Source organism: Ursus americanus, chromosome 13 (assembly GCF_024610735.1).
Source record: "Ursus americanus isolate L20-20 chromosome 13, mUrsAme1.1.p, whole genome shotgun sequence".
NCBI classification, from domain to species: Eukaryota; Metazoa; Chordata; class Mammalia; order Carnivora; family Ursidae; genus Ursus; species Ursus americanus.
In genome coordinates, this window is record NC_142139.1 from 45,954,970 (window position 1) to 45,980,311 (window position 25,342).

General features: G+C 36.6%; 1 protein-coding gene across 4 annotated transcripts in view; it reads left to right on the plus strand.

Annotated features, from left to right (window-relative positions):
• The window catches only part of TMEM144 (transmembrane protein 144), a 40,281-nt gene extending 18,562 nt beyond the window's left edge, over positions 1 to 21,719 (plus strand). For 2 of the 4 annotated variants that reach the window (XM_045798749.2, XM_045798750.2), the window contains 7 exons: positions 1 to 82; positions 2,182 to 2,258; positions 4,086 to 4,204; positions 6,591 to 6,710; positions 7,799 to 7,896; positions 11,423 to 11,476; positions 18,332 to 21,719. In XM_045798749.2, the coding sequence (XP_045654705.1) occupies positions 1 to 82; positions 2,182 to 2,258; positions 4,086 to 4,204; positions 6,591 to 6,710; positions 7,799 to 7,896; positions 11,423 to 11,476; positions 18,332 to 18,415 (634 nt within the window). In that variant the 3' untranslated portion in view covers positions 18,416 to 21,719. The remainder of the gene's footprint in view (positions 83 to 2,181; positions 2,259 to 4,085; positions 4,205 to 6,590; positions 6,711 to 7,798; positions 7,897 to 11,422; positions 11,477 to 18,331) is intronic. The other 2 variants (XM_045798746.2, XM_045798748.2) reach the window with 1 other exon arrangement.
• Positions 21,720 to 25,342: the final 3,623 nt, after the last annotated feature.

Here is a 25,342-nt window from a genome sequence, read left to right on the forward strand (position 1 = left end):
TGCTTTCATATTTTTGTTCATCAAAAGTGAAATACCAAATAACACGTGTTCTGTGGACACCACACCATTAATGACAGATCATGTGAGTACAATATGAGAAACAAGTGATTTGAAGCATAAAAAAATTAAGATAAAAGGAAAATGCATAGATTTGAGACACAGATGAGAAGGTAGTTTTTTTTTTTCATTCAGGACCATCGACAATATGTTTGTATATTTATTATAGTTAGGTCTACGTAGCAACCAATCAAGATTGCCCCAGGAAACTTCTCAGCAAACGCAGAGGTCTATTTATATGTACTAATGGTAGATCCCAACTAGAAGATGTATATACAAGCTCGTATTTTGGAATGGCTTAAGGATTTCTGCAATGGGAAGACCCTAAGTATTGAAGAGGAATATGAAAGTTACTTTAGAAAGAGGGAGGAGACAGGTCTTAAAGTAGGCCAGGGGAGAGCAGTGGGGAATTGATCAGAGGCAGAGTCAATGAAAGGAAATGTCAAGTCATATGAAAAGAGGAGTAGGACTTGATTTTCTTCCTTTTTCTCTTTCATCACATCCTGTTCTACTCAAAGGTAAAGACAAGAAATACGTAAGAATTGACTGTTTGACCTTGAAGAACCTAAATTAGTCTGGACTGGCAAATCTAGATTAAACAGGGACAGCCTATAGGAGAGTTGACAAAGCATGAAGGCCAGTGGCTACATACACAAAAGTGATTTCAGGGCAATTCCCCATGCCCATGAGCCCAGACTCTAGTCCTTCCTGGTTCAATCTCTCTTCTCTCTAAAGCCGGTCCAGTGCTACCCAGCTGCCCTCGGAAACCAGAGTCCTGCACCCCTGCTGAGGCATTGCCTCCCTGGAAGGTGCTGCCTCTACTCCTTCAAAATTAACCTTTTCTTCTCCCTTCCTTCTTCTCCCATCAAAACCCTCATCAAATAACGTGACTGAAACCTTAGTTAAATTGACACAAAGTTAACTAATAATTAGCTAAAGTATAAGAGAAAAGAGATTTACTAACCCATAAACATCTAATCCAGAAGATGTTGCAGAGAGAGAATGGAGGAATTGAGACGGAGTGAACATGTCTAATGTTCCTTGCCTCCCCTTGGAATTCAGATACCTCCTGACCAACCACTCTTCACACCAAGGGAGAGAAAAAGAAAAACACAACTCAGAAAAAGATATATTGCAGGTTAACTGCCTTAGATTTTTCCAGGCACGATGGAAGGATATAAGCAAACCAAGTGTAAAGATACACGAAGAGCATGATTGGATATCATGCAACCATACATCATGAGCTCCTCATTGAAAGAAAGCATTATTGCCAAACTTGACTTAACACATGGCAAAGAATTCAAAACTAGTTTCTTATCTCTTACAAAGGCATTAGGAGTATCACGTTAAAGAAATGTCAACTAAAAGGCAAAGATGATTACATTCAATATTAGAAATATTATAAATTGGCTTATAATTCTTCCTGACTTAGAATATTAACCTAAAAAAAAGAATATTAACCTAATCATGAAACATGGCTGAAAATGTTTTATTAACTAATCCAGCTAAAGAAAACTGAATTTAAAAAGTACCTATCAGGGGCGCCTGGGTGGCACAGCAGTTAAGCGTCTGCCTTCGGCTCAGGGCGTGATCCCGGCGTTATGGGATCGAGTCCCACATCAGGCTCCTCCGCTATGAGCCTGCTTCTTCCTCTCTCACTCCCCCTGCTTGTATTCCCTCTCTCGGTGGCTATCTCTCTCTCTGTCAAGTAAATAAATAAAATCTTTAAAAAAAAAAAGTACCTATCAATCTTAAGTATTCTGTACAAGAGTCTGAGTTTTCCTTGGTTCTAATTTTTTTTACAAATTATTAAAATATGCAGATGAAACACAAGCATGGTTAACTCCTGTTACTTTTGATAGGTGTATCAAAATAGCCATATATTAAACTGAAAAAAATTAAACAGAGAAGTTTCCAACTGCCAAACCTTTCTGAATGAAAGAGGAACAGAATCAGAAACATTTGAGTCTGGAGATACGGACAGAATCAGAATGCATAGTGTCACATGCTCATATTTTAAAGTATGTTTGAGAAAGAAGAGAAAAACATTGAAAATCTTCTTGTCACCTGTGATTATCAACTGAATGCTGTTTCTGTTTTGGTTTGTGCCAATATTTTCCATAGGCGATCAACAGCAGTCAAGATTCCTGTCCTGGTTATTCCTGGGTGGATAAACTTTCTACAGCCCAACAGCGCACAGTGTAAGAAGAGTTTCTGTTATTCTTTTCGTATTTGATTAAAGCAAGGATTACCGGAGTGAAGTGATACTCATCTAAGTTCAAGAAGCAAATGGTAACATAAGCTTTGACTCCCATAGTCCATGGCGGACAGACTTTCTTGTCCCTGCTGAATTTTTAGGTATAGAGGTCCGTGATCTCAGTGTGTCGAGAAATTCCCAACCCACTGCAGTAACAAGCAGCTGACAAAAACAATCTCATTTTGCAGCACTTTTGTGCCTAAAGTGAAAGAGGTAATACAGGCCAGAGCATATGATGACCAACAGGCTCTCGGCAATGACAGTCAAAGTAGGCAGTACACTTCTCTAATACTGCACTGCCCAGGGTGCCTGGCCTCCACTTCCTCCAGAAAACCCCTACACCCCTGTGTTAGATGACTTATAGTCTCAAGATAGTCATTTACAAATATAGTAGAATATTTTGGGTCCAGGTAGTTATACCCTTCGCTCTCCTAAAGACTGAGAGAGTTTGGCTCACCAGCAGTCCCTGTATTTTAGAGTTTCTTGTGGGATGTGTTTGGATTAGCAGAGAAATAGGATAATATGTAAGTGGATAGCTTGCATTTTACAATCGATGACTGTTCTGGACTTCTTTCGGTGACACACATAAGCCCTTCAAGAATATAAAGCATTTCCTTTGTTAGTATGTACACTGACCTCACGGTGGGAAAGAGGCTGTGCCTGGTGCATAATAAATGCTCAATACATATTTGAATCAATTGAGTGAATGAGAGAATGAGCTCACAGAGAAGCTTTGGAAGATAAATATGTTGCTGTTTTTGCTTCAGAGTAAAACAGATCTCTCAAAACAAAACATTTTTTCACAAACCTCTGCCATTCTAAGGGAATATTTGTTAAGAAAAACATTTTTGATTGTCTCATGATTAGCCAGACCTTGTGTATTAGTCCGGTCTGTGTCTGGGACACCCCTTTCAGGACTGTGGAGTCCAGGCTTCCCCATGACACAGGGATTTCCCGGGTGGATAGAGCTGATTGCCAGGTTGGCCCTATGAGTTCCTATTATAATAGACCTTAAGAATTTGTTTTTTAAGCTTGGAAAGGAATGTTTGTTTGTTTGTTTTTGCCTAAAACTCTTTCCTGTTTCATGTCTTTGCCCTTTGTATAAAGTGAAAGGGACTGTTCCAAAATATTAATCATCTCTCCCCAAAATTATTGGGAACACTTGTCTCATGCAAATGTGGCCCAAGTCTGAGGAGTCAACATGACTCCAGTGTTTAAGATGAAATATTTTCTTTTGTAAAAAGACAAGAAATGTTTTATGCGAACTATCCAAATTGTTTGATTAAATCAGCACTGTTGACCATACCCTTGTCAACGAAGGCATGGGCAAGCATGCATTTAGTATTTTGTCTGCCCTAGCCCTGTGCTGGATATTATCGAGTGTTTGAGAAGCATAGAGCATAGTGTCAGTCCACAAATAGTTCGTATTTAGAAAGCCAAGTTTATTATGCAGGACGGTATAATGATAGCAATAGTCACATCTAAGTAATGACAATTTATAATGATAATCCATTATAATTTCTGTAAATCATACACTTCCGAAACTAGGCAGTGGGGGACAGAAGCTGCCCTTTTAGTCCCGATGCCTCTCTAACCCTGGAGGGTATTTCTTTGACTTTTGACAGTCACAGAGCTTGAGATAGATGTGTGATTTCTGCATAACTGCTTGTGATTTACACTTTGAAGCATGCTTTAGTTATGATTCCATTTGTGTGTTTGTCAGAAATACTGCTGTGGGCCAAGATTAACAGTGATGTATTTGTTTTTTAAGGGGCTGCAGTCTTGCCGTGATATCTGGAATGCTCTATGGGTCTACATTTGTGCCCATCATTTATATCAAGGACCACAGCAAAAGAAATGACAGTATATACGCAGGGGCAAGCCAGTATGGTAAGAGTAAAACATTATTTTACTTTATACATAAACTCAATACCTGTTTTCCTACTTAAGAATATAAAAAGAATGTGATCATAGTAAATCCTGGTATATGACTTGATCTTACTTTTTCATTGTAAGTGGTGAATTAGAAAACCACTAAAGACTAAAAGTAATAAAAGACCGTTTGAGTCTTTTCATATGATCGTCAAAATACAAATATAATCAACTTTATTCTAATCAGGGTTTATATAGGCTACTTAGATCTTAACACATAGTTCCTGGCTTTACAGTAAGATTTGGAGATTATTTTCCAGTTAGGTAATCTCTGAGAAAATATGTATTCTTCTGCTCTTTTTAAAAAAGCTAAAGTGCAGTACCTATCACTTTAAAATCAAGTAAAGGTCAAAGTATAACCTTCCTAAAGGTCAAAGTATAGCCTAGTCAGAGGATATTGTTTTTAAAGCATAGAGGAGTGCATTGAAAAGCCCAACATAATGCTCCCAGATTATCTCAGTTTCTAGTGATAGATTGAGTCTGTCTGTTGTAAACTCAACCCTCCGTCCAATAGCCCTCGTACAGGCTCATCAGGAGATGAAAGAAGGTCTACTTCAGGGGTCCTATCATTTTGTTGAAGCATGGCTTCCACCCATGAACTCATAAAATAATGAGATCATAGGTAATAAAGTTCCAAATTGGATGGTACAGAAAATTAATGTGATCTACGTTCAGATAAGGGAGAAATTTGGAAGGCAAAAGTCATGAGGGAGAGACTGATGAAAAAACTGGGATTTGAAAGATTTTAATTGAGTGGCTATACTGCGGGGACACCATTATTTCTTCCTCCCTTTTTAAATTCAGTCCAATTAGCATTCAAACCTTTGACTAACTTCTTTTTTTTTTAAGATTTTCTACAAATATTTTTTGTGTTCTTATTATTTTCATCTGTAAAAGATAAGAACCAATAAAAATAGAATAACATAGGATAAATTAAAAGAGAAGGAAAAACAAGAATGAAGAAATAAAATGGAACCAGGAACGAGTCTAAAAGCTGTGACATATTTGTACACTTGCTAGAAATGAGCTATAAATATGACTCTAAGATTTCTTATGGACACAAGGGAAATCAAATCAGTCCCACAATTCAGTGAACACAAGATAAAAAGAACTAATCATCCAGGAGTACAGTTGTTCTTGGTCCTGGGCCATAATAAATAATGTCAACAATCTCTTTGCATAAACAATACAATCAATTCTTAGGGACCTTTCTTATGACAACTTTAATGCCGTCTAATAGAAACACACTTTATTCCACTTTATTAAAAAATAATTCTAGGGAGGTGCAATTTTTTATTTCATTTATCTAACAAACACATGAGTATTACATGCACTGTGCTAGACACTATTCTAAGCACATTACAATAACTCAGTTGACCTTCATAGGAAGCTTATTAGTTAGATACCATCATTATCCTTGTTTTACAGTTGAGAAAATTAAGACAATGAGGGTTTAGATCATTTGTCCAGGTCTCAAAGTTTAGTGGATTGCAGATCCCACCCAGCTGGTCTGTGCTTTTATTAAATATGCTATGCTGCCCCTTGTGGTAGTTCATATACGTGTTCTTATATGATCCAGAAGTAGGGTTGAAGATTTTAGAAGAATAGACATACTTTTTGACCTTCAAGCTTTTCTCCTTAAACATGACCACTCACCTTTGTCAAAATTTTAGTTGAGAGAAACGTTGAGTCCAATGTGAGCTTCCCAGCCAAGAACCTGTAGGATACCCATCTGTATGACTAAACAACAGTCTGTTTAAACAGTCAGTGCACTTGGGGTTTCTCAGATGACCACCATCATGTGTCATTAACTCCCCCATGTACTGAGGCCTATAGTAAACAACTAAAGAAAACTCTCTTTGAGATAACTTCCTGAATATGCTTCCATACAGCTGTCATCTGCAACAGAGATTCTGGTCTCCGGATTAGTCGCCATATAAAATTAGTACCCCCCTGTATTTTTCATGCCACCCCCACTACAGTCTATTTGGAGATTTGCTACAATTGCCATTAGTAAAATTAAGTCCGAAGCCTATTCTTAAAAAGAAGATCGTATTTGCATAATATTTGTAGTTTCTTGTTTATCTTTCCAAGATAATCAGAAAAACCAGCCTTTTAGAACTGATTGTAGTAACTAATATACTACTTAATATTTCTAAGTTTTAAATATGTTAATTAAAATTCTATATAAACAGCATGTAGAAAACTAGGATGATAAAATATAATTAATGGTTCCTTTACTTTTAAGGCTAATTTTGATGAGTTTGTTTTATTTTGAGAACCCTAAATATATTTGGGATGAATAAAAGGATGCAGTTGAGAGTTTTGTGGTCTGTCTTTTCAGATTTAGACTACGTTTTTGCACACTTCAGTGGCATCTTTTTTACAAGCACAATCTACTTTCTGGTCTACTGTATAGCCATGAAAAATAACCTCAAGTTATATCCTGAAGCAGTCTTGCCAGGTAAGAACATTTACTACAAAAAATCTTCTTACTCTGTAAAAGTATTCTCTACTCACTTAGCTTGAATAATCATCTTCCGGAAACCAAGCCATCCTGAGCGTGTGGTCTGTGTATATATTCCCTAATTGCTTTGGCCCAACTCACCACTAAATATGAAAGATTTAAAAACCATGAAACTTGATACGAAATGCCAGACATTACAGAACCTGAAACTTGAACAGTGAATCCAAGATGATTTCCTGTGCCAAAATACCTTGTGTATTGACCATCAGACTTTATTATTTCTTCTTCATTACCTAAGGATGCTTATTAAAAGTCAGAGTTAATAGTACTTTGTAGTCACTTAGGTAAACAAACATTTTCTCTGAAAAATAAGGAGAAATTGTTTTAGAGTTTGAAAAGGGTATATGATAAATGCACATTCTTTGGACTTAATCCATTCAGCACTGGTGGTAAAAAAATATATACAATTTCTTATATAGGAGTTTGCCATAAAGCAATTTGGAATGTAGGCCCACAAGTAAAAAACATATATATATATTTAAGAATAAAATAAAGCGTATATCAGAGATTCATTTTGAATACCTGATTCATTCAGGTCAAAGTATGCCACTATACCTTATAAAAAATGATAGGGTATTTATTGACCACTTAGCTAAAGTATCCTGAACGTTTTATCTGGTATTTTCATTCAAATTCTAGGAGCTTTTTTTTTCTTAGCTATAAGCATCATTCTGAATTTCACATATTAGTATGTTGATCTTTTAAAGTAAATGGTGTTTGCAGACCATGCCCAGATCCAATATCTTCCCTAGGTCCCTCTCCACTACCCAGTTTTATCTCAACTACAACTTTGGGTATTTTATTAATGTCAATAAAATGAAAAGGTTGATAATTATACCCACAGCAGTCAAGAACAACAACAAAAAACGACTTAGCTTCCAAAATGATCATAAAATCATGCTGGCCAAATATGTCGATAGGAATGCATTGAAATGAGCGCTTTAATATTCCCACTGTTTCCAGAGTGTGGACTTTTCAGGAGAGGAACGTGGTTTGTAAATGTGCGCTGTTTGCATGTGTTTCAGGATTCCTGTCAGGAGTTCTTTGGGCAATAGCCACCTGCTGTTGGTTCATAGCTAACAACGCTCTCAGTGCTGTGGTCAGTTTTCCAATAATCACTGCTGTAAGTAGCTGAATGTTTCTCCAAATTTTTGTTTTTCAAATGTAAATCTGATTTTTCTGAAGTATTCTGAGTGAATCACTGGGGACTGTCATGGAGTTCAATTGTTCAGGAGGACAATTTGTGTAAGAGATTCATGTAAATTCACCGATACCCTCTCCCCTCATGTCCCTGATTGCTAAGAGACCATCGCTAGCCTCGTTTTAGCAGGTTTATTCATCTTTGATATCCTCGCAGTTTTTGTCTGGTCATTTTACCTGATGTCATTTTGGATACATTGTAATTTGCTGTTTATAACAATACTTATCTCTGTACAACAGTTTACAAATTAAAAATGCTTTTGTGTATATTCCGACGCTTGAATCTCATGACAACATCATGAGACAGAAAGTACTTCAGAATCCTCATATGGTACTTCAGTATTTTTAAAGGCTTTCAGGAAGTCCTAAAGCAAACTGTTGTCTCTGGATGAGTTATGTGATTAAATCTTAAGTTTTGCTTGGTGCTTCCAAAAGGGAGTAATACAGTGGGGTAACTGGTAACATGTTATTTCCTCAGAAGAGATCATTTATTTTCTAGCACTAAATTCTTAATAGAATGTAACATATGGGGCCTTTTACAGGGGACATAAATAAGAATAAATAATATTCCTCAAAAAAATCTATAGTAGACAGAGATTTGGTTTTTCTGTCACTGTGTCTTGTATTAAATTATGGTAAAGACTTGGGATAAAACATTAAAGCCCAATTCCATGGAAATAAAGTGCTGAGATAGGTGAGGTTCAGGGAGATGGTTGATGGGAATAGTCACTGTAGCTCTTGGAGACTTGCCTGTCAGAAAGACTATTCTCGAATAGTCTGTGATATAAACAAAGTCTTCTCACCCACCAGGTTTAGCTTCCTCTGGTGCTTGGAGATTGTTACCTGGGAAAAAACAGTTGTTTCTGGGACTTGAGGGAATTGGGCAAAAGTTCTGGTAGGGGGGCGCCTTGGTGGCTCAGTCATTAAGCGTCTGCCTTCGGCTCAGGGCGTGATCCCAGAGTCCTGAGATCAAGCCCCACATCAGGCTCCTCCACTGGGAGCCTGCTTCTTTCTCTCACACTCCTCCTGCCTATGTTCCCTCTCCCACTGGCTGTCTCTCTCTGTGTCAAATAAATAAATAAAATCTTAAAAAAAAAAAGTTCTAGTAGGTTCTTGCTTGGTTTCACTTTTGTTACTCTAGTCAAGAGCAATATTTTCTACATGCAGAAAAGATTCAGAAAAGATTCAGTCTTTTCCTCAAGGATCTTACATTCTTCTTTACTTCTTGGGAGAACTGGATTTTTTTAACATTAACTTTTTTAGTGGAAAATTTCAAACATACCCATCATCTGGCTTCAACAATTATAAATATGATCATTTTTATTTTATCAAAAGAGCACTTTAAAAAAGAAATTCTAGCAACGCTGTTCTTCCCAGGTACGTAAATTTCCACTGTTATATACCCACTGGTAACTAGACTGTGAGTTTCTTGAAAGCAGCTATAGCTTATTAGCAAATAACATTTAATTAAAAAGTAAAGAGAGAGAAAGAGAAGAGAAGGAAGGAAGGAAGGAAGGAGGGAAGGAAAGAAGGAAGGGAGGGAGGGTGGAAGGTGAGGAGAAAGAGAGCGGGGAGGGAGGGAAGAAAAAGAAGAAAAAAACCCATGTGGCAGGAGCAAGGGCTTGTTACTCTGCTCCAAGTCTTCGTTGATAAATCTAAAAGGTGAATCAGTTTATCCAGAAGTTCAGCTTCTCAAGGTAGCCCAAGCTCACCTTGTTTTCAAAGGCTGATTTACAAATACGTAACTTATATTCATTTTATGAAAGGAAAATATGCAATCCCAGTTGCCAACACAGCTCTGTCTCTTACCTAAGCTGTCCTTCCTATTTGGCTCTCCTTTGCCCGAGTCAAAGAGTATGTACACACTTGGGCCTATGCTTGCGCGTACTTTTAGCAAAACATCACTTCCCATAACCACATTACTCCTCACAATTACCCTTAGACCATGTCTAAACTGGTATTTAGGAAATGATCAGCCAAAAAGTCTCAAAGGTCAGTGATACCTTTTGGCATTGTCTTCTATCATGTTCTCTGAAGGAAAATAAATTTCTTAATTAGAGAGGATAAAATTCTTGAGTGATTGACCTGATAACATTATTATTATATCTCCTTTTCTATTGTTTCCTTCTACCCTGTCCAAAGTCAGTATGGAATTGCCTAAAGGACCCAGATGCTTCTTGTTTGGTTTGGATTTTGAGGCTTAGGACCTTACGTCATTGATAAAAGACAGTTCCTCTGACCTATTTCTCTGGCTCTTTTGATGTTGAATTTTCCAGACACTGATAAACAGAGAGTAATGTATTTTTACATGCCAGGAGTGGAGTCAAACTTTGTTGACCCAGTCATGTAGACAGTTGGAGTAGTGGAGGGGGAAAAACATGTTGGATTGTTTATGAGAAACTCTTCCAGAGTTTGTGCAGGGCTTGAAAAGGAATCATAGAAATGCTGATACAATACCCTCTCCACAAACACCATGATTAATCCAAATTCCAATTTTTTTCCTTCTCAGCTAAAAAAAGTTAATAAACTTGAATAGCTTCAAATTTTGAACTGGAGAATCATCCTTTCTTTCCACCTCATGTCTTCTCATTTCCCTTTCCTAGATTATTTCATTCTTGTCTGAATAAACCTATTGCTTATTTTTCCTTACATGGCTTTTCTGTCTTCCTATAATACTGTCTTTAGCATCCATTGGAGTTTAATGTTAGACATAGTTCATCACTGTGCAATAGTTATCAGTTCAAGAATTTTTTTAAAGTACGTTATTTGCCAGATCCAAAAGAAATACTAACTACAGTTTCTTCAGTTGTGAGATTGCCTCATGCTGAAAAAAAGTGGTTAATTATTCCCACACTTTTGGGGCATCTGGGCGGCTCAGTCAGTTAAGCCTCTGCCTTCAGCTCAGGTCATGATCCCAGGGTCCTGGGATCGAGCCCCACTCCGGGCTCCCCGCTTGGCGGGGATTCTGCTTCTCCCTCTCCCTCTGCAGCTCTTCCTGCTTGTGTGTTTTCTCTCTCTGTCCCTCTCTCTCTCTCAAGTAAATAAAATCTTTAAGAAAAATTATTTCTACACTTTCTCCTATTAATCCTATTTCTAGTATCCTAAGTTCATTAAAAAAATAAATCATTTGCTTATTAAAATTTTATTGTAAGTAGATCACATTTATTAAAGTAAATCACATAATAGTATAACATCATCAGTGTAATAAATATGAAAATCAGAAAGAGACAAAAAAAATCTTCATTTTTTACCGAATGCTGCTTAGTTTAATGTTGAGTTAGGGTTGAGATTATGAATAGTTTTCCCTGAGAATACTGTTATACTGTTTTTATGGTAGAAAGTTATTCAATGAAAGTATTAGGTCAGCTCTCCAATATACTATATTTAGGTAGAGTACAAGTTACAGAAAAAAATAACCAATTTAATTACAGTTTTTCTTTTTATTCAAGGGTCCAGGATTTATAGCTGCAATGTGGGGTGTCTTCATGTTTAAGGAAATACAGGTATGTACAAGAAAGGGTAGATTTCAAAAACAGGTCGTAGAGCCAGGTAAAGGCATTTCATACTATGTTTGTGTTATTTTCTGAAAACTGTATGTGACCCCTAAGCCCAGGGCAGAAAACACATGAATGGATTTGACAAACTCAGATGTTCAAAATGCTATCATCCCTAACAAGGAAATAAAATACTAAAGATATGATAATTATTATGGAACATGTTTCTCTCCATCCCAGCTCCCAGAGGGAAAATGCTTTAGTTGACTTTTTTTTCCATGAGAGATTTTGGCTACATAATCCAATAAAATATGATAGAGGGAAATTTTATTTAATGTAAAATATGATAGATAAACAAGATGAAAGATTTTTTTATCCTAAAGATTAAAATATCCCTGAGGCAAATGGAATTTGGGAATAGACTTTTTTGTTGGTTCTCATGCCTCCCGAAGGCCTGAGCAATTTTATAGGAAAATAGTATGGTAGCAGGTGACTACTCCCACTTCTCTTTCAAGTGTAAATGATGGTGACTTAAAACTGATTTAAAATAGCTCTAGGATGTGTGTGTGTGTATTTTCATTAAAAATTGTTTTAGGGGCACCTGGTTGGCTTGGTTGGTGGAGCGTAGGACTCTTGATCTCAGGGTTGTGAGTTCTAGGTTGGGTGTAGAGATTGCTTAAAAACAAAATATTTTTTTTTAATTTTTAATTGTTTTAGCATTTTTCCCATTTACCTTTATTTGAGGAATATATGTGAATAGTATTTTGTAATAGTTTTTACTAGAAATATATGTAAATCAAAGGTACTATGTCGAGGTATCATGGATATAATAATTCTCTGTCTTCATATGCAGCTGTAATAAAAAATTCTTGGTTCTAAAAAGATCTGATGTTCCTAATCTCTGCGAACCAAAAAGCAATCTGTGTACCTGGATAATCCTTAAAATGATTTTATTCAGTTTTAGATTTAAAATATCATTTCATTTATTCTAAGTGAAATGTTTTGATTTAGAAAGCCATAATTTGATAATACAGGATTCTCAGATTTAAAAAATAATAAATTTGTTTAGAGATATGCACCAGGATCTTAATTTTTATACTTTTTAAAATACACAAGACAACTTAAAACATTTATAGACCCATAAATTTCTTCAATACACATTTCTCATTTATTTTAGTTAGGGTTGCTTTCTGCAAAAAATAATTATATGTCCAAAACGTGCTGTAATCTCTTTGCAGATATTTCATCTGCCTCCCAAAGGAAAATAATTGCTATGTAAGAATTGGGTATTTATTATCGAGTATAACGTCCTGAAGCCTTAGAAAATCACAAGTGAGCATAGTTTATTTGCAGTTATAGATAAAAAGAAACATAAATGAAGACTAGATTTAATACAAAGGATTTGAAAATTATTTTAGTCACTACTACTGTAATAATGATATGAACTTAAAAATCTTCTTCCCTAGTTATAAGAACTTGAGAGACAGAACCCATTGAGCCTAGTGGTAATTCCTGGGTCCTCTAAAATGATACTAAAAGACATTCAAAGAAAGCCTTTTTAAAAAGACACCTTTAAAAAGACAGCTAAGGTCAAACACAGCGGAATTTTTTTCTTTAAATGATAAGCCATGACCAAGTAGGGCTTAATTCAGCAGTGCCGGGAAAGTTCATAATAGGCTAATTAATCAGAGTAATATAATATTAGGTAAACAGCGAAAAACTGTGTGATGATATATATTTAAAAGACGTGCTGAAATTAAAAACCAGGGTTTTTTTTTTTTTATTTGAGAGAGAGAGAGAGCACAAGCAGGGGAAAGGCAGAGGGAGAAGCAGACCCCCTGCTGAGCAGGGAGCCCAGTATGGGACTCGATTCCAGGACCCTGGGTTCATGACCTGAGCTGAAGGCAGATGCTTAACCGACTAAGACACTCAGGCACCCTAAAAACCAGTTTGTTTTTTTTTTAAAGATTTTATTTATTTATTCGACAGAGATAGAGACAGCCAGCGAGAGAGGGAACACAAGCAGGGGGAGTGGGGGAGGAAGAAGCAGGCTCATAGCGGAGGAGCCTGATGTGGGGCTTGATCCCATAACGCCGGGATCACGCCCTGAGCTGAAGGCAGATGCTTAACCGCTGTGCCACCCAGGCTCCCCTAAAAAACAGTTTTTAATTAAGAGAAAACTTCTTAGAAGTGCTATGGATAGGAGAAAGCTGTCTATTAAAACAATAGCAAATGTGTAGCTAAAGTGAAACCTAAAAGTTCTCTCTCAATTATACCTCAATAAAGCTGAGAAAAAAAGGAGTTCTCTGTGAGTTGAAAGTCAAAGATTTCTCCATCACTGCTATTATTCAGTATTTTCTGGATTTCCTAGCCAGTGTGGTAAAATAAAATTAAGAAAGAGAAATAGACGTAGGAAAGAAAATGAGAAAACTGTCATTGGCATGTAACATTATCTTCTTTAAAAATCTAAGTGAATCAGCTGAAAATCTTGAGATCCAATAAGATCACTTGGTAAGGTGCCAAAATATAGGATAAGTATAAAATCAATAGCTTTCTAATATGCCACCAATAAGCAATTAAAAAGAGGAAAATAGGGGCACCTGTAGGCTCAGTCGGTTAAGCATCTGGCTCTTGATTTCAGCTCAGGTCATGATCTCAGTGTCCTGGGATCGAGCCCCAAGTGGGGCTCTGCACTCAGCGGCAGGGAATCTGCTTGAGTATTCTCTGTCTCCCTCTCCCTCTGCCCCTCCCCCTGCTCATGCTCTCTCTCTCAAATAAATATTTTTTAAAAAGGAAAATAAATGCTATTAAAAACTACAAAAATTATAAAAGTATAAGAAAATAATTGACAAGGAATTGCTAGATTTATAAAATCATTCACTTTACCACAAAAGTTTACTACAGAACATAAGAAAATATCAGAACAAATGGGGAAGCTCACCACATTCCTGACGGAGCAACTCACTGTGGTTAGTAGGCAGTTGTTTCCAAGTACAGTCAGTGTGGTTCCTACAAATTCCAATGGAGTTCTATCTGGAATTTTGAGAGTGAGTTCTAAAGTTTGGCCAAGTATGGATGTAAAAATAAAGAGAGAGAGGACCAAGCTGGAAGCAAAGAGTGACTTTTATTGACCTTCTGGGCTTAAAAAAAAAAAAAAAAAAAAAAAAACCTTACAAATCTGTCTACAAACAAAACTTAAGTATCCAGTGAGGCTTAGGATTCAGTGCAGGTGCCTAGTTGCCTCTTAGCAGGTGATTTAAAGGCAAGTTTTAAATACTTTACATGCCAACTTGCTTAAGAAAGAGCTGTCAACTAAACACTGAAACCAAAATCCTATTAGAATTTTTTTTAAGATTTTATTTATTTGAAAGAGAGAGAGGGCATGAGTGGGGGGAGGGGCAGGCAGGGGGAGAAGCAGACTCCCTACGGAGCAGGGAGCGCGACCCGGGACTTGATCCCATGACCCTGGGATCATGACCTGAGCCAAACGCTAATGACCTGAGCCAAAGGCAGATGCTTAACCTACTGAGCCGCCCAGGCTCCCCCATCAGAACTTTTAAAAATTATTTTTCTTAGAAACAAGATAAAACCCTAGAGGAAAACAAAAGCAAAACGTATCTTTACCGACTTCTAGGCCCTATCAGTATGTCTTGAAGCAATACTCGAAGACACATATTTGAAAGTCTAAAACCTATAGCAGTAAGAACTTAATCTGAAATCCAAGCACTTTTTGTGCTAAAGCGTTTAATGATTTCATTTAGTCTTAATGCCATCCGGGCACCACTTGGAGGCTTTCCACTTCCAGTGCTCTTTGATATCTGGTATGTGTTCATCTTTGGGAAGTTTGTTTTAGAATTTTACTTTGAGCTATTTTAAACTTAAATGTACATTATTATCTTTAGAAACATACTTTAGACACAATGTCTACAGAAATGCCAGTGCAGGAAATTACTACCACCACAATTTATAGGTCAGTAGCTCCTCCCAGATAAAGGAAGATATCATCTGTTATCTTAGTAGCTGTTTCAAAGATCCAGGTTAAAAACTTTGTGCTTTGTGGAGAATGTTAGCATGATCTTTCTAAGTGTTTATATTCACCTTTGACGAGGGGAAACTATTGCTATTGCCCAAATATAATCAGTCTTTGTCTTTAGGAGACTAGACAGTTTGGACAGATTCTTCACCTCAAAGGGGAAAAATATTTTACTCTCCGAGAGAGAACATTATTCTTCTGACTACACAGACAATAAAGGAGAGAGCTCAGCAAAGTAATCACATAATTAGGTTGTAAAGTGCTGATAATTGAGGACCCATATGTTGTTTTTTCTTATTTAAGTCATTGTATCAATTGTCTAATTCACAAAGGACACTTGGAAATCACCTGATTGTATTCATTCTTTGAGCAAATATTTGAGTGTCTCCTCTCCTTTGGTACTGGTATCTAGTAAAGGTTGCAGTCTTTAAAACTGATGTCAGGGGGGCGCCTGGGTGGCTCAGTCATTAAGCATCTACTTTCGGCTCAGGGTGTGATCCCAGCGTTCTGGGATCGAGCCCCACATCAGGCTCCTCCGCTGGGAGCCTGCTTCTTCCTCTCGCACTCCCCCTGCCTGTGTTCCCTCTCTCACTGGCTGTCTCTCTCTCTCTCAAATAAATAAATAAATCTTTAAAAAAAAATAAAAAATAAAATAAAATAAAACTGATGTCAGGGAACATTACAGCCTCAGCAGGAGTGTGTGTGTGAGTGTGTGTGTGTGTGTGAGTGTGTGTGTATGTGTGTGTGTGTGTGTGTGTGTAAACAAGCCGCTCTGTACTTGGAAAGGCTTTGTGGTGCTTTCATTTGTGGAACTTGTACTAGAGTGACTTCTGGTAGTATTCATGCTCATAGAGAATCAGAAAATTTAGTTGGCCCCAGCCCAACTTACAAAGACATCTCCCCTGTCATCAAATAGAGGTCATTTAATCCATTTTTTCCCCAATTCTTGATGAAGTTGAAGAAAGAGGATATATGCTTTTTGGAATTTTGACTATATTAATTGGCATTAATCTTAAGAGATAATAATAATATTATATGTGATATTATATATTTATATAATTCGACTGTCAGGAGATCTCAATGTTGTTTTAAAATTTCTATCTAAAGTTAGGGAGATACTGGTCCTGTTTTACTTTGCAATGTTCAAACCTTGCCTTAGAGCATCAGGACTTATATTTAAAGAGGGACATAGACAGCATGGCAACCATTCAGATGGGAACAGCCAGGGACCTTGAATCTATTTCATATGAAACATGGTCAAAGGGGCTAAAATACTGGTCAGGAAAAAATAAGCTTTAAGAATATAAGACAGTTATTTTTTTAATGTTTGAGGGTTTATCTTGTGGGAGAGAGATTAGAATTGATCTATCTGGAGATAGATAGAACTTACAGTAAATTGGGGCACCTGGGTGCCTCAGTCCGCTAAGTGTCTGCCTCAGGCCAAACCTGCCTGTTTGGCTCAGGTCATGATCCCAGGGTCCTAGGATTGAGTCCCACGTCGGGCTCCCTGCTCAGCAGGGAGTCTGCTGCTCCCTCTCCCTCTCCCTGCTTGTGCTTTCTCTCTAGTTCACTCTCTCTCTCAAATAAATATATAAAATTTAAATAAAGAGCTTACAGTAAATTAAATATATTTACTTAACACAGCAAGATCCTTTGTTAGGGGCACCTGAGTGGCTTAGGTGGCTCAGTCGGTTAAGCATCCAACTCTTGATTTCAGCTCTGGTCATGATTTCAGAGTCGAGAGGTGGAGCCTGGCAGTCAGGCTCTGAGATCAGTGGGGAGTCTTTCTGAGATTCTCTCTCTCCCTCTGCCCCCCCCCCAAAATAAATAAATCTTTTCTTAAATAAAGTTATTTCTTGTTTAATCAAAGATAGACTGGCTACATTGGGAAGTGGTTGTCAGTGTTTCCCGCCTTTAAGACCAGGGCACCCACCCATAATTGGGCAAGACAAACAGTCTCTCTGTTCCTTCCTTGCCCTTCACATCCATCTCTGTCTCTCCAGCTGCACGTCATCATTCTGTGCCCAAGAAAGCTGTAGTTCCCTCTTCCATCATCTCCTTGCATCCATTCTGGACCCCTCCAACCTGTTCACCATCTACAGAAAAGAGGGTGGACTTAATGAAATGTGAATCCCATCTTTTAACCACATCCTGCTGCCCATTTCTTTAATGTCTTCCCATTACTTGGAAAAATAAAACCCCAAAGGGTACATGGCCTGTGAGATCCCACAAGCGCGGACCATAGCCCTCCAACCTGGTTTTGTTCCACTTAACTCCCGTAGCTGTGGTTACACTGACTTCCTTTCAATTCCTGGCAAGTATCACACTTTATCTTACAGCAGAACTTTGCATATAAAATTCCTTCTACCTGGAATCTCTGCCGTTTCCCTACCCAATTACTTGGTGCTTACAGTTAGAAGCTGAATTCCTCACCCTCCCAACCAGCCTCACTAAGATTCCTTTGTAACACCCCTCAGAAACAATCATGGTCGTTTACTTATTAACACCCCTCTAGCTTTGTAACATTCTTTTCTGCGATAATTAACTTTTGTCTCCCATATTACACCATTATCTGAATAAGGGCACACCTTGCTTACCATTTTAACCCCAGTGCATGTTGATGCAAAGTGGGTGCCCACATGTGTTTACTGAGTGGGTGAATTAGGAAGGTTCTAATGGGTTTGCAAGACAATCTGGATGACTAGTTGGAGGGATAGCAAAAGGCATACAGGAAGCTGTTAGTAAGGTCCTTAGCAATCTGGACGTTCTGTGCTTTCTGCATGTTCGATTCAGATTTTCTTAATTACACTTACTCTTTTTTTATTATGCAGGGTCTACAAAACTACCTATTGATGATATTTGCATTTTGCATCATCTTGACTGGAGCATTATGCACTGCTTTCTCTAAAATCTAACAATTACAAGACCAGCAGATGGCAGCAGTGGGTAAGAGAACCCTGCTACAGGACTCCTAGCGATTATGCTGAGTTCATTTTCACACAGCAAATGGATCTCAACCCGTCTTGGACTGGGTAAATGATTTTTTTTTCACAAATGTGAGAATAAAGGAAAACTAAGTTGCGGTCAAGTATTAAAATGGAAAATTCCTCTAATGAACTATTTATGTCAGTAGGACTTTACTGGGTAATTAAAATGTCTGCCCTCTTACAGCATTACCGCTGAGAGTGCTCCTTTACCATAATATGTACTTGGTGTTGCATAAGCAGCAAAACAGTGTGGAGTTCATATACACAGAGAATTTTGTCTATGTCCAAGTTGCCAACATATTACCCTTGTTAATGAAGAGAGGCAGAAAAACGTTGGGGAGAGAAATGGGGAGAAGACCTACGTTATAATGGAATTAGATTCCAAACCTGTCTAGATCCTTGCCAGAAAAAGTAAATGTCAGAGTTAGTAACTGAATATGAAAAAGGCCATTTCATTTTTTGTCCAAACTTATTTTTACTTCAAATTAATATTGCTCAACTCTACGTCACCCCCTCATCTTCGCTCAAAATGCTTTTGATTATCTACAGATAAAATCTGTCTTCAAAGGACAAAGATTTCCAACCATTGAGAATATACATATAATATATCTACAGACATATACAGATACACACACATAAATACACACACATATATGTCTGTATGATTCCAAACAGGGGAAATTCTAGAGTTGCTGTAGTGAGGGTCTAGCTTATTAGAGTAAGAATTTGCAGGGACCAAACCCTTCTTTGTATGTAAAATTTTTTATTTTTTTCTGAAATGCACTTTCCTAAAATCCCTCTTTAAACTGGAAGTTTTCTTCCTGTGTTAACTGGTGGTTTCCTTTAGGGAAAAAAAATAACGGACATGCTATTTTTATATAGATATTCAGAAGAGACAGAACAGCATTCTGTTTAAGTATATGCACTCTGGCGCTGACCCAAATGGCTTTCATCTTCATTGTATGACTTTAAAGGAGTTCCCAAGCCTCCTGTTTCAGATTTCTCATCTATGAAATGGACATAATGATAATGATAATGGTTATTGTAAGGTTCAAATTAATTAAAATCTGTAACATGTTCATTGAGTGGCACTTGGCAAACATTGTATAATTCTTAGCTATTATTGTTATGTACTGTTTGAGAAAGAAAACGTGTCTGTAGATTGGGGAATATTTTGTAAGAGCTACTGCCCTCACCACCAGCCCATCCAAACAACTAGTTATTATTCATTCCTCTATTTGAGTGCAATTTAAATAATGATACTAGAGTCTCTATTTCATTATGAATTCTTCGATTGTAACACCTCACCAAAACTCATTTTAATTTTAACCTGAAATATAATTAATTATGTTGATAACTTTAAATAAATTGACATAACTCAAAAGCTAATTTGCTTAAATATATTTTCAAATTTCATACGGATAGCATTCAATTCTGGAGTTGAGATTGCCAATCTATATGCAAAATTTTTAATGTGAAATAAAGCAGTTGCAGAAGAAAGATGAAAAAATATCTTATTACCACTATACAGTTTCTGCTACCACACAATGCTTTTAGTGTTGGTAAGAGATAAGAGTAGTGTGGGGGGTAAAAACAAGCTTTTCAAAATGGTTACCATGCAGAAAACTTACTATGTAGAGGTTAGTCTAAACAGGTGATGACCAAATATCCACTTTCTTTGCTCAATTTAAGAAGTTAACACCTACTCTCTCTATTAAGTTTTGAGGCTTTATTCTTCCTTGTCTAGTATGGTCAAATTCATGTGTTTTAACTTCTTGCTTGGCTTTCTGTCTCTGTGTACGGAGAAGTCACTACCTGAAGTAGGGAAGTGGCATCCCAATGAGGCTGGCATCCAGATTATGGGAATTGTTTATTATCAAAATAAAAACTCTTAACTTCTCAAAATTCCTAATGGGTTTTATGGAATTAATAGTACCGTGTTGCCCCGGAGTTACCAAATCTCCATGTATTCCTGTTGTATTCGTTTGTTTGTACTACCTATTTGTATCAATATTTGTGAGCTGAAAAACACATTGATAAAAAAGGCAAGTTGTAGAACCATGTGCACAGTATGATACCATTTAGGTAAATTTTGAAGAATCAAAGTAATATACATTTTTCTATAAATGCCTATATATGCAAAAAATTAGAAAAATACATATACAGAGCTCATAATAATGTTTGCCTCTGGTGAGGATGAATGAGATCAGAATGGCAACACCAGGGTCAGTGTGAACTTGAGCATTATCTTTAATACTCTAATTTTTATGGCAATGAATTCATATATTTGTTCTTTAATATGTGTTAAAGAGTCAACAACGAAAGAGCTCAGAACATGTGTTTAAATGTTAAAGTAATTAAGACTAGGTAAGGAAGATATGAGTGTACGTTATTTTCCTCTTTATTTTTTTTTTAGTACTTTTTAATTTCAAGACAAACATGCACACTCACATGCACACACAAGTAAAAAAGAGATCAAGGGAAAGTTGGGAAATTTTCCAAATTAAAAGTCCTACCTTCTTAAGATAGAATCTAGAAACTCACTTTTCTAGCCTCCTTTGCAGTAGGATCTCTCCTTCCTGATTATGTAGCCTCCAAGGTCAATTTGTGGTCCTGCTGGAGACTCTGTGAGCTACCTAAAAACACTTGTGTCAGAAATTTGCCTCATTAAAAAAACAAAACAAAAAACTCACAAATATAGCCTATTTTAATCAACTTTAATGAGGTATAATGTGTGTCCAATAAAATTCTCCCACTTAAGTGAACAGTGTTACTCTTAGTAACTTACTGAATCATACATTAAGTATTTATTGGGTGGATCCCTTGCATCTGAGGCAGGCTAGGCCTTGGAACACATGAATAAAGCAGCCATGGAACTTAATCAGAAAATCCCAAGATATCGAGTAAAAATCTTAGAGGGCTATAAAGGAAAATTAGGGGGTGCTATGAGGGGATACAGTAAGGGGTCTGATCATGAAAGATAATCCATAAAATGAGGCCTCAGCCAAATTAGTTGCTAGTAGTGAAAACAAAAGATGTATGAGAAAGTTTTTTATTTTGATGACTTTTTTTTTAAAAGCACAGTTTGTATCTTACATCTTTGCTAAACTCAGCTATTAGCTCTAATTGGTTTCTTGCAGATTTCTTAGGATTTTCCATGTAGCCATTCATGATGTCAGCAAATAAAGAATTTTACTTCTTATTTTTCAATCCAAGTGCCGTTCATCTTTTCTTTGCTTTATGGCCCTCCACTGTATTTTGAATAGAAGTGGTAAAAGGGGACACCCTGGTCTCACTCCTGATCTTTCATCATTAAATATAGTATAAGCTATATGTTTTCTTTTTTTTCCCAAATGCTCTTTCTCAGGTTGTGAAATTACCTGAGATTACTACAAATCTCAGATTACTGAGATTACTTGAAATTTCTGTTTGTAGTTTCCTGAGAGTTTTTATCAAGAAAGAATGCTATATTTTGTGAAAAAAAATTTTTTTGCATCTTTTGAGATGATTTTTTTCTTTTTATTCTGGTAATATGGCATATTACATTAATTTTCAAATATTAAACCGATGTTGCATTCCTGTGGTAAACACTACTTGGTCATGATGTGTTATTAGTCTATCTATATATTGTTGGATTTAATTTGCTTTCGTGTTCATGAGGGATATTGGTCTGTAATATCAGAGTAGTGGCTTTAAAAAGTTTGCTAACAATTGATACTATTCTTCCTTCAGTTTTTGGTAGAATTGAAAAGTAAAGCTATTTAGGCTTCATTTTCTTTAACATATATTTGTTGATTCAAGTCATCTATTTCTTCTTGAGTGAATTTTCTTAATTTTTGTCTTTCAAGGAATTTACTCATTTCATGTACATTGAGACATTATTGGCATAATATTGTTTATAATATTTCTTCATTCTCCTCTTCATATCTATAGGATCTGTAGTGATGTCCACTTTCTCATTCCTGATATTGGTAATTTGTTTCTTCTCTTTTTATGAACATTCTAGCTAAAAGTTTATCAATTTGATTCATCTATTCAACAAATTAGCTCTAGATTTACTTGAGTTTTCTCTACCCTGTTTCTCTCTTCGATTCATTGATTTATTTTCTTCTCTGTGATTAATTGTTTCTTGTACATTTTTGACTTGTTCTTATTCTCCACCCCCTTCCTCTTTTTCTAGATCTCCAGTTATACATACATATATTCTATTTGCCTTGACCATCCCAAATTCTTATTTCTGTCTACTCAACTCAGGATGTCTGCTGGGCTGTGTGTTCCCCCTTACAGCACTGCAGCCTGCAAACTCTATATAGGCAGTAAAATTGAAGAATTACAGTACTCAACTTATTTGTTTCCCCTTCTGACGGGGATCACGGTCACGTCCTGCCTGTGGTCCAACATTTCATACATTTTACCTGTTTTGCTATTTCTTTAATGTATAAAGATTACCTTGGTTCCTATTACTCCATTTTTATTGGCAGTAGAAATCCTCTAATTAGCATTTTGTTACATTTTAATTTCAACTTCTCTTTTGTCACATTTTCATGAAAAGCAACATCAAAGAATAATTACGCATTGTAGTTTATTGAATATGGCTCCCAAAGAAATATAACTAAGTTGTAATTTTCAGTACCTGTGAGTATGACCTTATCTAGAAATAGGGTCTTTGCAGATGTAATTAAATTAAGGATCTCAAGATGTGATCAACTTGGATTTAGGATGGACTCAAAATCCAATAACTATTATCCTCATAAGAGAAAGGAAAGAGATATTTGATACAGAAACACAGAGAAGAAGGCCACATGAAGATGGAGGCAGAGATTGAAGTGATGTAACTGCAATCCAAGGAAGGCCAAGGATTGCGGGGAGCCACTGGAAGCTAAGAGACAGGCATGGAAAGGGGTTCTCCTTCAGATCCCCTAGAAGGAACCAACCTTGCCAGACTTCAGCCACTAACTGTGAAAGAATAAATTTCTGTTGTTTTAAGGCATCAAGTTTGTGATAATTTATCGTCCTATCCCTAGGAAACTAATCCAATGAGCATACAAAAGAAGACGCACAAATGCAACCCATAACCTTTAATACTGGCAATACTACTACTCAGATAAAGATGTTGGCTAAGCTGCAAAGCAAACATAGAATAAGGAGAAAAATTACATGTTGTGAAGGTCTCAAAAAGTGGCTTTTTGTCTTAACAGAGTTGAGAATTTCATCTTTAGATAGTACAGAATGGGCATACCTCTCTTCTTCTATAAAATGAAATAGAATATGCCAAGTGATTTTTGTTTGTTTGTTTGTTTGTTTGTTTGTTTGTTTGTGAGAAAGAAAGAAATGAACCAGATGACCTGGAATGTTGTATAAAGCATTTTAGGCACACATGTCCTCTGTATAGAAAAAGCTGTGACAGGAATTAGATAAAAGGAGTAGGATTTTTTTTTAAGTTTCTTGATATCAACAGGAAGATTTTTTTTAGCAAACAAAGGACATCAGAGCTAGCTCGGTTGTTTTTTAGCTACTGAAGTCCTCATGTGGGAATGCATCTCATTTTTTTCCTGTTGAAGACAGACTGTCTCTCTGGACAACAGTTAAACTCCTATCTTTTTAAGCATCCTGAGGAAAGTGAAAAATAAAATTGAACAGAGAATTTTAATATGTGTGTTGTGACTTACTTATCATCCGTTTACACTGATGCTAGAGTAACCTTTCTATGTATGTGTGTGTGTGTATACACATATATATATATGAAGAAAATTATTAAAAATAATTGGCTCACATGATTATGAAGGTTGAGAAATCTCAAGATCTGCAGTTGGCAATCTGGAGCCCTGGGAGAGCTCATGATATAGTTACAGTCCAAGTCAGAAACCTGAGAAGGGGAAGCTATGATGGTATAAATTGTTGTCTGCTTTTGAAAGCCTGAGAACCAGGATAGCCAATGCACTAAGTTGTACTCTGAATCCAGGTCCTCCAAAGGCAGGAGAAAACCCACGTTCCAGCTCAAAGACATTCAGGCTGACAGTGAATTCCCTCTTACTCAGCCTTTAATGAATTGGATGAGGCCTCTGACATGGGGGAGGGCAATCTGTTTTACTCAGTCTACCAGTTCAAATGTTAATCTCTTCCAGAAACATTCTCATACACACACCAGGAATAATGTTTAACCAAACACCTGGACACCCTGTGGCCCAGTCAGGTTGACACATAAAATCAGCCATCACACATGTGGTAAACCATTTTGGGGTAATTAGCTCTTTAGCCATAAAAAGAATTTGAGTTTAAACTCTTAAGTACACTGCCTTGTATTACTATTCTGTGAAGATTGCTTTATAATGTATCTGAGACTATAGTAAAAACATGCTTATTATAAACACACAAAAAAACATGGAATTCTTGGGAAATTTTCCTCTGGGTCATACCTGGTCTGAGAGTAATTAGAATTTCACTTGCTTCTGTTGAAGTCAAATTAAGCTCTAGTCAAATTAAGCAAAGGCGTTGGAGGCGGGGCAATAAGGAATCTAATAAAAAATATGGTTAGAACTTTTCAAAAAATTATCCACCGTCTGAAGAAGGAAACTCTATATATTCTCTCCACATAATAATATATTTCTCAATTGAAACATGACATATAGCTCTTGAAAGACAGCGTAAAGTAAGTTGTCATTTACTTGACCCGACACAGCATTATGAGTTTGGTGGTCAATTCATTCATGATACATTTTAAAAATACATAAAATGTTTTATTATGTATAAAATTCCGTAAATTTTGAGGGTAAAAGACTATGTTCAAAAACAATGTTTATATTTGGTTCAGAATATGATATAGTAAGACAAAGAGGTTTTAAGGGAACTTTGAGA